This window comes from Molossus molossus, unplaced genomic scaffold (genome assembly GCF_014108415.1).
Source record: "Molossus molossus isolate mMolMol1 unplaced genomic scaffold, mMolMol1.p scaffold_m16_p_19, whole genome shotgun sequence".
Classification (NCBI taxonomy): Eukaryota; Metazoa; Chordata; class Mammalia; order Chiroptera; family Molossidae; genus Molossus; species Molossus molossus.
In genome coordinates this window covers 49,110,089-49,124,276 of record NW_023425354.1, presented here as the reverse complement: position 1 = coordinate 49,124,276, position 14,188 = coordinate 49,110,089, and the positions used below count along the sequence as shown (strand labels likewise).

Here is a 14,188-nt window from a genome sequence, read left to right as displayed (position 1 = left end):
TGTTGTTCATTCTTATGGGTTTCTATTTTTATCTGCTTGTTCCATCAGTTACTGTTAAAATCTTTGCTTCTCTTTTTAGTTCTGTCAGTTTTTTGCTATATACTGTTGGAGTTATGTTATCACACATGCACAAATGTAGCATTTTTATATCTTTCTGGTGAGTCATCATGATTTTCATTTTTAGTAATACAACTTTGACATTAGGATTAGCTTGGACCTCAGGGCACTCGGACTCCACTTTATCCTCCCTCCCTAAGTTATGTGCCACTGCTGTTTAATTCTCTTTGTTTTAAAACCCACAAGATGCTGATTCCTTCTTAGTATCCACTTTGTTTTATTCATTTACTTTCCATTGCTTTTTATTTTTTTCTACATCTCTTAGCATCCATCTTTTATTTTATTTTTTATCCTCACCCGAGGACATTTTTCCATTTTTTGTTCAGATAGAGTGGGAGGGAGAGAGAGGAAGAGAGAGAGAGAGAGAGAGAGAGAGAGAGAGAGAGATAGAGAGAGAGAGAGAGAGAGAGACATCGATGTGAAAGAGACACATCGAGTGGCTGCCACCCGCACCCACCCGCACGACCCAGCCTGGGCCGGGGATAAACCGTAACCGAGAAACGTGCCCTTAGCGGGAACCGAAACTGGGTTTCCCTGGACCACAGGCCAATGCTCTAACCGCTGAGCCAAACCGGCCAGGGCCATCCGTCTTTCTTTTAGAAAGGGTCTCTATTTGTCTGACAGTGTCTAGATTTTATCTTCATTATTGAAGTTCTTTTTTTCCCCCTGGATTTAGAATTCCAAGCTGGCAATTATTTTCTTTCAGCCTTATGAAAATACTATTGCACTGTGTTCTTGACACCCCCCCCCCCCCTTTTTTTGGTAGAGAATTCAGCTTATTGCTGTTTCTTTGAAGGTCACCACCTCCTCTACCCCCACTGGCTATTTCTTGCATTTTCTCTTTGCCTTTGGCATTCTGCAGTTTTACTCTAATGTGCTCAGGTGAGGTGTTTTGTTGTGTTTTTAACATTCTTTTTTTGTAACGTTTTTAAATCTGTGGCTTGATGCCTTTTGTTAGTTCTGGAAAGTTCTTAGCCTTTATGTCTTCAGATATGCTTCTGCTCCATTCTCTCGTTTCTTCTTCTTGGAATCAGATACCTCGTGGTTCAGACCTTTCATCATGTCCCATATGTCTCTCACATTCTCTGATGTTCCTGTTTTCTCCCATGCTTCAGTCTGGATAGTGGCTTCTAATTAAAATGTTAACTCTTTCTTCAGCTGAATCTCATTTGCTGTTAAACACATCCATTGAATTCTTAATTTCAATGACTGTTTTTCAGTTTTAGAAATTTCATTTGAGTTTTCTATGAATAGTTTCCAATTCTTTGTCTTGTCTTAATCATTTGAAAATACTATTATCCAAAGTAATAATACAAGGCAATAAAAATAGACTCACAGGGGAATCCAGATTTGGTCTTGATTTTAGTCATAACTGTTAGCTTACATGCCAGTTACTGTATATTAAGAAATTGTGAAGGTCATTTGAGGCTCTGGATGCCAGTGAGCTCATTCTAGAGCTCTTTGGGCAGGCAGTTAGGCTAAGGTGTGGAGATCGGTCAGTGAATGCCATCCTTCCCAACTAGGCCTCAGGCTGGTCTATTCCTGGTATACTTTTAACTCCTAGGATGTAGCCATCAGGGTCCCAGTGGAAAGACTAAGGTGTTTATCTTCCTTCTGGGTTGCCTATACGCTTAATTTTGTTCTCCTAGCCTTGCATTCTGCCAAAGCTCTGCTCAGCTTCTTGCTTCTCGGCAACAGTTTTGGGGATTTATGACCATTATCTGCCTAAAAAAGAAAGAACAATACTTCTTTATCATCAAATATTCAGTCACGTTTCAGATTTTCCTTATGTCTCATGGATGTTGATTATAGTTGGTCTATTCAATTCAGGATCCAAACAAGGTTGATGTATGTATTGTAATTGGTGGTTATGTCTCTTCTAATCTATGTGTTTCCCCTTATTTATTTGTTTATTTGTTTGAAGGAACAAGGTCACTTGTGCTGTAGAATGTCTCATATTTTGGATTTTGTTCATTGTGTCCCTTTGGGGCTTCCTATAAAGTGGTAATTGGTTCCAGAGGCTGGATCAGGTTCGGATTCAGGAGGCACATAATGCCAGGGTGTCTTTCATTCTATGATGTTGGATTGATAGGTGAGTTAGTAGTTGGTCAGTTTGGATTTTGCAGCCCCGTTCATGCATTGGGAGTGTCCTTGTCTGCCATTCACCTAAAGTTTTAGCAGCCAGTGACGAGCACTGTCCAGATCTATTATTTTATTAGGGGCAACAGAATGATGAGTGGTCTAATGCCACCACTCCTGTGTTTATTGGCTTGATGAATTCTTTTTAACTCATTGTATATACCCGTCCTCCCACACACATACACACAATGTTTACTTTATTTTTTAATGTCTATTTTTGTTATTCTTTTTATAGTTTCAGCCTTTCCCCCCAAAAAAGAATAATAATAATTAATATTTTAGTTATCCTTTCTCTTCTCTCTATATTCATGTGTCCTCTACATTTTTTTTTTTTTTATCCTCACCCGAGGACACTTTTCCATTTTTTGTTCAGACAGAGTGGGAGGGAGAGAGAGAGAGAGAGAGAGAGAGAGAAACGTCGATGTGAAAGGGACACATCGAGGGGCTGCCACCCCCACAACCCAGCCAGGGATGGGGATTAACTGCAACTGAGGTACACGCCCTTAGCAGGGACCGAACCCGGGTCTCTCTGGACCGCAGGCCAACACTCCAACCGCTAAGCTAAATCGTCCAGGGCTGTCCTCTACATATTTTTATTGGTTTTAACTATGTGCCTCTTTTTATTATTTTACATTTGTTTCATTTTTCTTTAAGAAGGATGTCCTCAGTACGTGTCCATTCTATCTATCACTTGATGTCCTGATATCCATCGGCCCTTTGTTCTCCACTGTGGGTTTTAATTTTTGTGTTATTTCAGATCATTCCTTATGCATTTCTGTTCCCATATGTAGAATCCATATTATATTACATCCTGTTGCAGTTATAAATCTCTTTCCTAAAGTTTTCTTTTAGCTTATTTTGTAGTTAATCTCCACAGGTAATGTCTTTCTCTGAATCCTCTGGATAATGGTCTTCACCTTATTACATAGGGTTGTTTGTTTTCTCTTAAACACACATAAATTTTATCTAGGTGCGGTGTTTGCACATGGTTGAGTGAATTGGTCTTCCTTTCTTTTCTTTCGGTGGTTTCTTCTGAGAGCTGCGGCGGAGTTGTGATTTATGTGATGGTCCCAGCTCAGTTCCCGTTCCTCGTTCCTGCTCCACTTCACTAACATCTGCACGTGCCTCCATTTCCTGCTTCTCAATCCTTTGAACCTTGAAATAATGTATACACGTGTCCCTGCTCTTAAACAGAGGCCAGGGACCTCTGTAAAGATGGATAAAATTTCCCAGTACTAGACAGGAGATGGGCATTCCAGGCAGAGGGGTCAGCATATGTAGAAACCTGGTGGCACAAAGCAGCATAACCTGTTTGAAAAATTGCTAAGTTTTTTGTGCAAGTATTTTTGTATTTCTCTTATGTATATAATGTTTCTCGGTGCCCTAAAGTCTATGCAAACTTATCCCTCAAGCCTTTGCAGTTCTTCAGATTTTTCTCATGGCTTTAGCAATTCAGTTTCCAGCTGCTCCCTAGGCATTGTCCTGGCCTCACGTATTATAATGAATCCCCTTTCAACATACTGCAGTCTCAAAATGTTAAAACCCTGGATTCATTATTTTCCCCACGAATCAAATTCTTTTTCTTGTCCATCAGTAACTTGTTCAGTCTCTAAAGTTTGCAAACCTAGGAGTCTTTCACTTGTATCTTCAGTGGTTTTTCTCTACTTAGAGTTACTGAGTCCTGTTGAGTCTCCATCCAGCTTCCCCCATGACTCATCCCCTCTGGATGTGGTACTGCCTTTTCTCTCATCTAGGCTGTTGCTGTGCCAGGACTCTTCGGCAGTCTCCATTTCCTGCTCTCGCCTCTTGCCCCTCCTCTCTGTTTTCCACATGGCTGCCAGATTTATACTTTTTCAGAAATGCTTTCTTTCCTCCCATCACTCTTCTCTGCTGAACCTCTAGTACCTAATCACCTATAGAGGACAACATCTAGGTTGTTCAGTTTGATCTTCTGGGCTCATGTCTCTCACATTCCACGGTTCAAACACTTTTCAGCTCGACTGGACTTCTCACTGTGCCTTGGGTAGATCCTGCCACCAGGTTTTATGCTCTTAATAGGGATTTCTTTATTCCTGCTTTTGATAATAGTCTTTAAAAAGAACATCAAAGCCCTGGCTGGTTTGTCTCAGTGGTTAGAGCATCAGCCAGCAGACCAAAGAGTTGCAGGTTTGATTCTGGTTAAGGGCACATACCTGGGTTGAGGTTCGGTCCCCAGCCCTGGTCAGGGACGTGTGGGAGGCAACCAGTCGAAGTGTCTCTCTCACGTCGATGTTTCTCTTTCTTTCTCTCCCTCTCCCTCTCCGCCTCCCCTCCCCATCCCTTTCCCTCTCTCTACCTCTCACTCTATCTGCGGATAAATAGAAAAATATCCTAGGGTGAGGATTAAAATAATTAAAAAGAACATTGAAGACCATCAAGTTTTGAACTTGTGTACCTAGTCATAGTTTCTGGCAGGATGGGCATGACTCAGTGCCTGGGGCTAGTGTGTCCTGCCTCAGTGAGTTTCTCTACTATTTATAATTTCTATAAATCTTTGTCTTTCTCTTTTCAGTGGCATATATTGTCTTGTTTGTTTACTGTATACTTATTGTCCTCATGCCTAGAGTGTATGTTTCTTGAAGGTGCTTAATATCTTGTGTATGTCTTGAAATACTTCAGTGGAGTTTAATTTGAACTTTAAGGTCTCAAAGAAATTATTTTATCATATTGCCCTCCTATCATGTGCCTGGGAAGGACAGAAGTGATACAGTATCAGTTCAGTTATCAGTTAGCAGGAGCCCAACATTTGAGCTAATCTTCTAGATAGAAGTTACCTCTTTAAGCACTTAAATGTAACATTTCCACTTAAACATTTACTACTGCTCCTCTTTGGCAAGCACAGGATACTGATGATTATTTAACCTTGTTTTTTGATGACTTACTCATATTTGTGGGGTTTTTAAAAATATTTTTATTGATTTTTTTTTTTTAGAGAGAGAGGAAGGGAGAGAGAGAGAAACATCGATGTAAGAGAGAAACATTGATCGGCTGCCTCCTGCACACCCCCTACTGGGGATTGAGCCCATGACCTGGGCATGTGCCCTGACCAGAACTGAACCGGGAGCGCTCAGTCCATGGGTGGATGCTCAATCCACTGAGCCACACCAGCAGTACTGCCACTTACTCATATTTGTAAGATTTACTCATTTTTGTAATCCTAGTCCTCAGAAAAGTATCCAACACATGGTGGATACACGGAATTATTTCTGTGTTCTGGCCACTTTGGCTCGGCGTTGCAGGTTTAATTCCTGATCAAGGGCACGTACCTGGGTTGCAGGTTCAATCCATAGCCCCAGTCAGGTTCTTGCGGGAGGCAACCAATGGATGTGTCTCTCACTTCGATGTTTCTCTTTCTCTCCCTCCCATCTCCCTCCCTTCCATTCTATGTAGAAATCACTGGAAAAATATCCTCGGGTGAGGTCTAAAAAAATAAAAACTAATTTTAAAAATGGAATTATTTCTGATCAAAAATGTCATTGTTATAATTTGTTACCATGTCATATGTATAGAATGTATTTTTCTGGGAGGTTTTTTGGTTTGTTTTGCCAGTCTATAATTATTTGCCTTTTATAAAAGTAAAGTACAGCGTCTAGTTTCATGATAGATTATGATCTAATTTTTGAATGAAAAAGTGAGGTTATACGCGTACATGTGCACATATTCATATATAAATTCATTAAGATGCATGGTTATGATTTGTTAACTTTATGTAAATAATACTCCATAACGAATTAAAATATTCAGATTGCTTCTCCTCAGCTTTCTCACCCTTAATACAATCTTTGGTTTTATTGTCCCTCAAAACCTTTTTGTCATATGAGTGGCAGGGAGAGGCTGGACTAGTTAGATGAGAGATTTGATTTGGGAGGAAGAGCCAAGTTGATGGTGCAAGCAGCCCAAGAGTTAGCCAGGGTTGTCTGAGCTGTGTGCTGTACTAAGAGAAAGCCAGCAGTCTGGAGACCCAAGTGGTCAGCAGGGGAGGGGCAAGTAAATGACTCCGGCTCAGGCGAACAGGGACGCATGTCCATCTGGTGGGTTCAGCTGTACGGCAGACAGCCCAGATTAGTGACCTGAGGGCCAGGCTCTTTGCCCTCTGTCCTCTCCTGTACCTCTGAGCCAGGTAAGGAAGGGCATTCAGTGTTAGAGCCTACAACTGAGTTAAGGAAAGAACAGCTACAGAGATCTGATCACTTAACAATTTTGGGCAGGATTTCCTTCTCTTGTTTTAGCGTTAGTAACTGCAGTGTTCAAAACAGAGGAGTCTCTAGAGTGCCTTCTGGTGGCGACTGCCAAAGGTTTCAGCCCTTCCCAACGCAGCTGCTGGTTAGAATCTCCCTTAGTGTTCCCTGGGGAAGCTGAACACTGTCAGTTCCCAGCCTGGGTAGTTGGATTTGGTCTACCCTAATCATTTTCAATAAAGGTCTGCTCATAATGCGACTGAGTGTCCTTTCCAAATACCTTCAGTCCCTCAAAGGACTGGAGCATCTAGCAGCGACCCTAAGTGCTCTTGTTTTTCTGGAATTTCCAGGATCAATTTGGTAGATTATTCTCAGAAATCATTCCAAGTGAATTTTTAAAAAGTCAAAAGTATTCATGGTATCAGTTCTGATCAGGAAAGGTCAGTGTCTACACCAGGGGCTCTCAAGAACTATTGGGGACCCTTAAGAGCTTTTATTTATGTGGGTTATGTTTGTTGATATTTACTGTGTTAAAAATTAAAGCAAAATTTAAAAATATTTATCAATTCACTTAAAAATAATAAACCATTTAAATAAATTCACTTAAATATATAACAAGTTGCCCTGGCCAGTTTGGCTCAGTGGTTGGAATGTCGGCCTGTGGTCCAAAGAGACCCGGGTTCAGTTTCCGCTAAGGGCGTGTACCTCAGTTGCAGTTTGTCCCCGGCCCTGGTCGTGCGGGTGGCAGCCACTCGATGTGTCTCTTTCACGTCGATGTTTCTCTCTCTCTCTCTCCCTCCCACTCTATCTGAACAAAAAATGGAAAAATGTCCTCGTGTAAGGATAATATATATATATATATATATATATATATATATAACAAGTTAATGTAAATTATTTTTTATGAAAAAAAACTATATTTTCCAAAAAAGAAAAATTAGAAGAGTGAAAAGTTTATGTCTTTGTAAATCTCTTTAACAATTGCCTTTTCAGGTAATTGTGGATATTTTTCTTTGATAGTATACCCAAACTTAAATAAACTTTCTTAAAGACTAGTTGCAGTGTGGAATCTGAAACTACATTACTGAACTTTTTGTATCTAGTACTCTCGGGAAAGAATGAATGTGAAAAGACAAATGACAGTGTTTGAACCGTATAGTGGCCTTATGAAGTCATGAAGCATATATTATTTCCACTTTATAGCCGAAGGGATTGAATCCAGGAGAGAGCCACTTAAGAATCTCTTTGTGACAGAACTGCTTGTGGTTTGGAATTGCCTATCGTGGGCTAGATTTAATTTGGGGGATAGATTAATTATCCTCCCATTCAAATTACTGTGTGATTTGTTGGTCTGATATAGACATTTTTTTAAAATACTGTATTTTATTTTTATTCTAGACGTATTCTGGACTCTTCTGTGTAGTGATAAATCCTTACAAGAATCTTCCAATTTACTCTGAGAATATTATTGAAATGTACAGAGGGAAGAAACGTCACGAGATGCCTCCACACATCTATGCTATTTCTGAGTCTGCTTACAGATGCATGCTTCAAGGTAACTGGAGGTGTTAGAATGCTAAATGCTTATAATTTCTTCAATGTAATTAGGTATTTTATTAGGTGCTACAGTCTTTTCAAAAAAGATTAAAATTTTTTAAATCTTTAAAAAGGATTTAAAAAATAATAAATGTTGTAAAAAATTATGAATTCTGAAGATTAGAATGGCCCTTTTTTTCTTTAATAGAAAGCTGGTATATTCGTTGCTTTGTTAATACTCCATGTTAATTTTTATGTTAAAAAGCACCTAATTTTTATATACATTAGATCTCCACCACAAGCCAGTATAATCAGAGCTCTGTGGCATTAGGTTTTAAAACCAGCAGGTAGAGCCAACGGGAAGAATAATAGAAAAGGTGAATGTTTCACTGGGGAAAGAAAGATTATAAAATATTTCTTATTTAAATGTATGTAAAAGAGACTGCAAACATTAAAAAGTATGTGTTGAATTGGTTTATTTTGATTGTTTTCTTTTGGAATTAGAATGAAGTACAAATTTGAAGAGTCATTCATTTGAATCATGACTTTAGACACAATGGTTTATGGAAGGACATGTTTTCAGAAACCAAAATGTAGCAGTTTTGAATGCATTTAGCATTGCTCAAAAAGACTACATTATGCATGGGACTTGCTAGTGCTATGTGAAGTCTATAATAACTCCCCCTCTATCTCCTTTTATTTAAAAAAAAATAAATTCCATAAGATATATTAAAATCTGTGTGGTTCTTCTAAAGTAGTTCCATGATCATCAAAAACAGGGTATGCTGGCCCTGGCCAGTTTGGCTCAGCGGTTAGAGCAGAGCATTGGCCTGCGGTCCGGTCCGGAGAGACCCGGGTTCGGTTTCCGCTAAGGGCGTGTACCTCGGTTGCAGTTTGTCTCTGGCCCTGGTTGGTCGTGCGGGTGGCAGCCACTTGATGTGTCTCTTTCACGGCGATGTTTCACTCTCTCTCTCCCTCTCTTTCCCTCCCACTCTATCTGAATAAAAAATGGAGGAATGTCCTCGAGTGAGGATAAAAAAAACAAAAACAAAAACAGGATATGCTGTATTCGCCTATTATCAAAGTTTGTAGGTCATGAAAAGGCTGTCTTGGTGACTGGCTCTGAAGGGTAGTGTGAGAGAATTAATAAATTACAATGCCCATTTTCTCCTTCAGTTTTATTTGGATATTTTTATACACCAGGTCCTCTGAGGCAAATAGGAAGCATTTCAAGACTAGATTAGTGTCATAGATTGGTAAGGACAGGTTCAATATCCAAAATCAGCTTAGGGTTTAAAACAGATTATATTTAATAACCTTTCAGAGCCAAAAAAAACCCCCTAGGAATGGCTATGGCAGTGATAAATTGCTATAAGATAATGGAGAAAGAAGAATTGTCAGCTTCTTTATTTTTGGTTTTATGTCAATGTTAAAAATAATTATAAAAAATTTTTTTTCTTTATTTTTAGAGAGAGGGAGAAAGAGATAGAAACATCAATGAGAGAGAACTTTGATTGGCTGCCTCCTGCATGACCGCCACTGGGGATTTGGCCCACAACCTGGGCATGTGCCCTGGCTGGGAATTGAACCGGTGACCTCTTGGTGCATGGGTCAATGCTCAACCACTGAGCCACACTGGCTGGGCGAAAAATATATATATAAAGGATTTAAAAAATAATAAATGTTTATTGTAAAAAATTATGAACTCTGAAGATTAGAATGGCCCTTTTTTTCTTTAATAGAAAGCTGGTATATTTGTTGCTTTGTTAATACTCCATGTTAATTTTTATGTTAAAAAGCACCTAATTTTTATATACATTAGATCTCCACCACAAGCCAACATATATATATATATATATATATTTTTTAATCATCACCAGAGGACATTTTTCCAGTTTTTGTTCAGATAGAGTGGGAAGGAGAGAGAGAGAAACATCGACGTGAAAGGGACACATCGAGTGGCTGCCTCCCGCACGACCCAACCAGGGCCGGGGACAGACTGCAACCAAGGTACGTGCCCTTAGCGGGAACCAAACTCAGGTCTATCTGGACCACAGGCTGACGCTCTAACTGCTGAGCCAAACCAGCCAGGGCCAAAAATGATCTTTATGTGCAGAAAAGCACTTGAATGAATGAGCATACTTTGCCTTATATGGGAGAAGAAATTGGAGAAAGTACACTCCTTCTCTAATTGAATCCATAGTTCCTCATTTAAACAAATACAATCTTATAATAAAGCTTAATAAACCTTCCAAGAAAGATTCTAGAATCTATTGTTAATAATCTAAACACAATATGAAAATATTCACCACATTACTTTAGCTTAGTAGGAAGGGAAATACGGTAGACTGTGTAAGCAGAGAATTAGGACTTCTACTTGCTAGGAGAGTCAACTGCACCTGCGGTGGCTGATGAAGCTCGTACTACCTTCCAGTGCTGATCAATCAAGATTTGCAATTACAATGTGAGCAAGTAGCTAAATAACTGGGCCTATGAAGAGGATCTGGAGCTAGAGGGTACCCTGCAGAGGATTCAGAGCATAGGATCCCACTGAACAGTTTGTTTAATGCAAAAGCAGAAGACAGCTTAATTTTCTTTAAGTTTGGATTCTAGGGGATATTGTATCAGTAAAATGCTCAATAAGTAATTTGTTGAATGAATGAATGAATGAATGAATGAATGAATGTAAAGTTCTTAGATATAACATAATATATGCCTTAATAATAACTAAGCATTTAAACATGGAATGCTTAAGTGGAAATATTATTTTTTAAATATATAATATATTGCCCGGCTGCTGTGGTTCAGTGGTTGAGCATCAATCCATGCACCAAGAGGTAGCCACTTTTATTCCCGGTTGGGGCACATGCCCAGATTGTAAGCCAGATCCCCAGTGCGGGGCATGCAGGAGGCAGCCAATAGATGTGCTCTCTCATTGATGTTTCTTTTTTTTTTGTACATGCCCCTAGTGGGAACCGAACCCAAGACTCTCTGGTCCGCAGGCCACACTTCAACTGCTGAGCCAAACCGGCCAGGGCATCTCATCAATGTTTCTATCTCTCTCCCTCTTCCTTCCTCTCTGTCTAAAATCAATAAAGAAAAAATAAATAAATAAATATACAGTATATTGACATTGTATTTTACGACCTTGCAAAATTCACTTAATTTTGAAGGGTTTTTTGTAGATTGTTTGGAATTTCCTGTGTAGACAATCTTGTCCTCTAAATAGAGATGTTGTTATTTCCTCCTTTCCAATTCTATGCTTTTAATTTTTTTTTTCTTGTCTTATGATTTTGAATGGGTATAGTGAGAACAGGCATCCTTGCCTGTTCCTGAGCTTAGGAGGACAGCATTTGGTTTTTCACCATTGAGGATGATGTCAACAAAAGGTTTTTTTGTAGATGCCCTTTATCAGATTGATGAAATTCCCTGTATTCCTGGTTTGCTGAGGTCTTTTGTTTGTTTGTTTGTTTGTTTGTTTGTTTGTTTAATCATGAATGGATGTTGAGTTTTAGCAAATGCTTTTTCAACATCTGTTCAGATGATTATATGGTTTTTCTTTTAGTCTGTTGATATGGTGAATTAGATTGTTTGCCTTTTGGATGTTGCGCTAACCTTGCATTTCTGGGATAATTACCACTTGCTCATCAAATGCATTGTCCTTTTGATATATTGATGGATTTGATCTGCCAACATTTTAAGAATTTTTGTACCCTTGTTTATGTCAGATATTTGTATGTCATTTTCTTTTATTATAAGGTCTTTTTCTGATTTTAGTTTCAGGGTAAAGCTTGTCTTTTAGAATGGGTCAGGAAATGTTTCTTCCTCTAGTTTTTCTGAAGAGTTTGTATAGAATTGGTATTATTTGTTTCCTTAAATGTTTTGTAGAACTCACCAGTGAAACTATGTTTTCTTTCTGGGAAGGTTCTTAATTACAACTTGAATTTATTTTTATATTACTGACATAACTGACATATATTAGTTTCACCAGTTCAATTTCTTTAATAGATATAGGACTCTTCAGCTTATTATTTCTTCTTGAGTGGGGTTTAATAGTTTATGTCTTTCAAGAAATTGTCCCTTTTATCTCTTGCCAATTTTTTTGACATACAGTGTTTTGTTTTGTTTTTAATCCTCACCCGAGGACATTTTTCCATTTTTTGTTCAGATGGAGCGGGAGGGAGAGAGAGGAAGAGAGAGAGAGAAACATCGATGTGAAGGGACACATCGAGTGGCTGCCACCCGCACGACCAACCAGGGCCGGGGACAAACTGCAACCGAGGTACGTGCTCTTAGCGGGAACCGAACCTGGGTCTCTCTGTACCGCAGGCCGACGCTCCAACCACTGAGCCAAACCGGCCAGGGCCATACAGTGGTTTTTAATAGTTCCTTATTATCTTTTTAGTATCTGGGATCTATAGTGGTTTTGTCTTTCATATTCCAGATATTGGTAATTTGTGTCTTTTCCCTGATTGGTTTGACTAGAAGTATATCAATTTCGTTGACTTTTCTCAAAGAACCGGCATTTGGTTTCACTGGGGTTCCTCCCCACACTCCTTCTATCTGTTCCTTATTTCATTGATTTTTTTTAAATTGATTTTCTTCCTTCTGCTTACTTTGAGTTGGATTTGCTCTTGTCTAGTTTGTTTTTTTTTTTTAATCCTCACCCAAGGACATTTTTTCATTTTTTTTTGTTCAGATAGAGTAGGAGGGAGAGAGAGAGAGAGAGAAAGAGAGGGAAATATCGACATGAAAGGGACACATCGAGTGGTTGCCTCCTGCACGACCCCAACCGGGGCCAGGGACAAACTGCAACCGAGGTACGTGCCCTTAGCGGGAACCGAACCCGGGTCTCACTAGACTGCTGGCCAACGCTCTAACCGCTGAGGCAAACTGGCCAGGGCTTCTTGTCTAGTTTTTTTAAGGCAGGAGCTGATGTCATTGATTTGAAACCACTTTCACTGTTGAAATTATAATATAATTTGTCATGGATTTATTGAAACCTCCATAAGTGGTATGTGCTTTGGGGGAGGTGCTTTGGAAATTATGAGTTATCAGATGAGTGCCTAGTCTTCAGAAGGCTATAGTTGCATTTTTGAAATTAAAATTGTTTTCCTTAAGTACAAGGCTGTGTCTGGTCACATTTATAGGTTTTTCAAGATCATTGTGTGAACTGCTGTAGTGCCGAAGTTGATCCTGAAGGACGTGGAGGTTTGAGTGAAGCAGAAGGGGGAGTGGGAATGGTTCCGTCGTAGTTGGGGAGAATCTTGGAGGTTATGAAGCCCCTCCCCTTATTGTGTTGATTGTGACACTGAGGCCCAAAGTCAGATAGATAAATAACCAGAATAGATAAGTCTCAGTAGAAGAGAGTTACTGTGTTTTGTTTTTGGTTGAGTGGGGGAGTGAAAAGCGGGAATGAGGTATGGAGCAGATCTGAAGGGTAGACTGGGGTTATGTAGGTCTCACCTCTCAGACAATGATAATGGCACATACAGATGCAGGATGATAGCCATTCTGAATGAATGAAGAGGCAGTTAACTTTGGTTAATTATTTTGTGTTTCAGTTTCTTTAAATCTGTAAAAATTCACAAAAGCCGTAAAAAACTTGACATAGAAATTGCTCAGACCAGAAGCATATAGGGGTCTGGCGGTTCATACTTAGAGTGAATAGCAAAGACTTGTTAAAACCTCGTTTTATAGGTAAAGAGGTGGAAACCAGGAAGGAATCAGTGCCTCGTTAACAGATGCGTAGTCGGTTTGCAGTAGAGCTGGAGCAAGAACAACAGATTCCACTTCCCGCTGTCTTGCCAGTGCCAGTTTGCCAGTGCCCAGTGTGGACCTAGCACTGAGTTCTCTCAGCAGGCCCAAGGCTAACTGTTAATTCTGGGAATGAAGAAATAAGACAGTTTCTGATCTCAGGCAGCACATTCTACTGGTCAGGCAGTTGGCAGTATTGTTTGTCTAACTCAAAAATATGGTTCAAAGAAGGAAACAGTGAGGAGTCTGAGGGAGTGTCTGGGAGGTTCCCCAGAGGAGATGCAGCCGAGCTGAGCAGAAAAGGACACGTAGAGACACCCAAGTAGTTGTGGATCTGGGCCCAGTATGCCGAAGAAAGGATATGGCATGACCTCTGGGAAATGAACAAACAAAGGAGGCAGACATCAACTGTGTACTAGGAA

General features: G+C 39.7%; 1 protein-coding gene across 1 annotated transcript in view; it reads left to right on the top strand.

The window, feature by feature from the left end:
* The window catches only part of MYH10 (myosin heavy chain 10), a 172,105-nt gene that overhangs the window by 12,368 nt on the left and 145,549 nt on the right, over nucleotides 1-14,188 (top strand). The window contains 1 exon segment of the mRNA XM_036269900.1: nucleotides 7,872-8,028. Coding sequence (XP_036125793.1) covers nucleotides 7,872-8,028 — 157 coding nt within the window.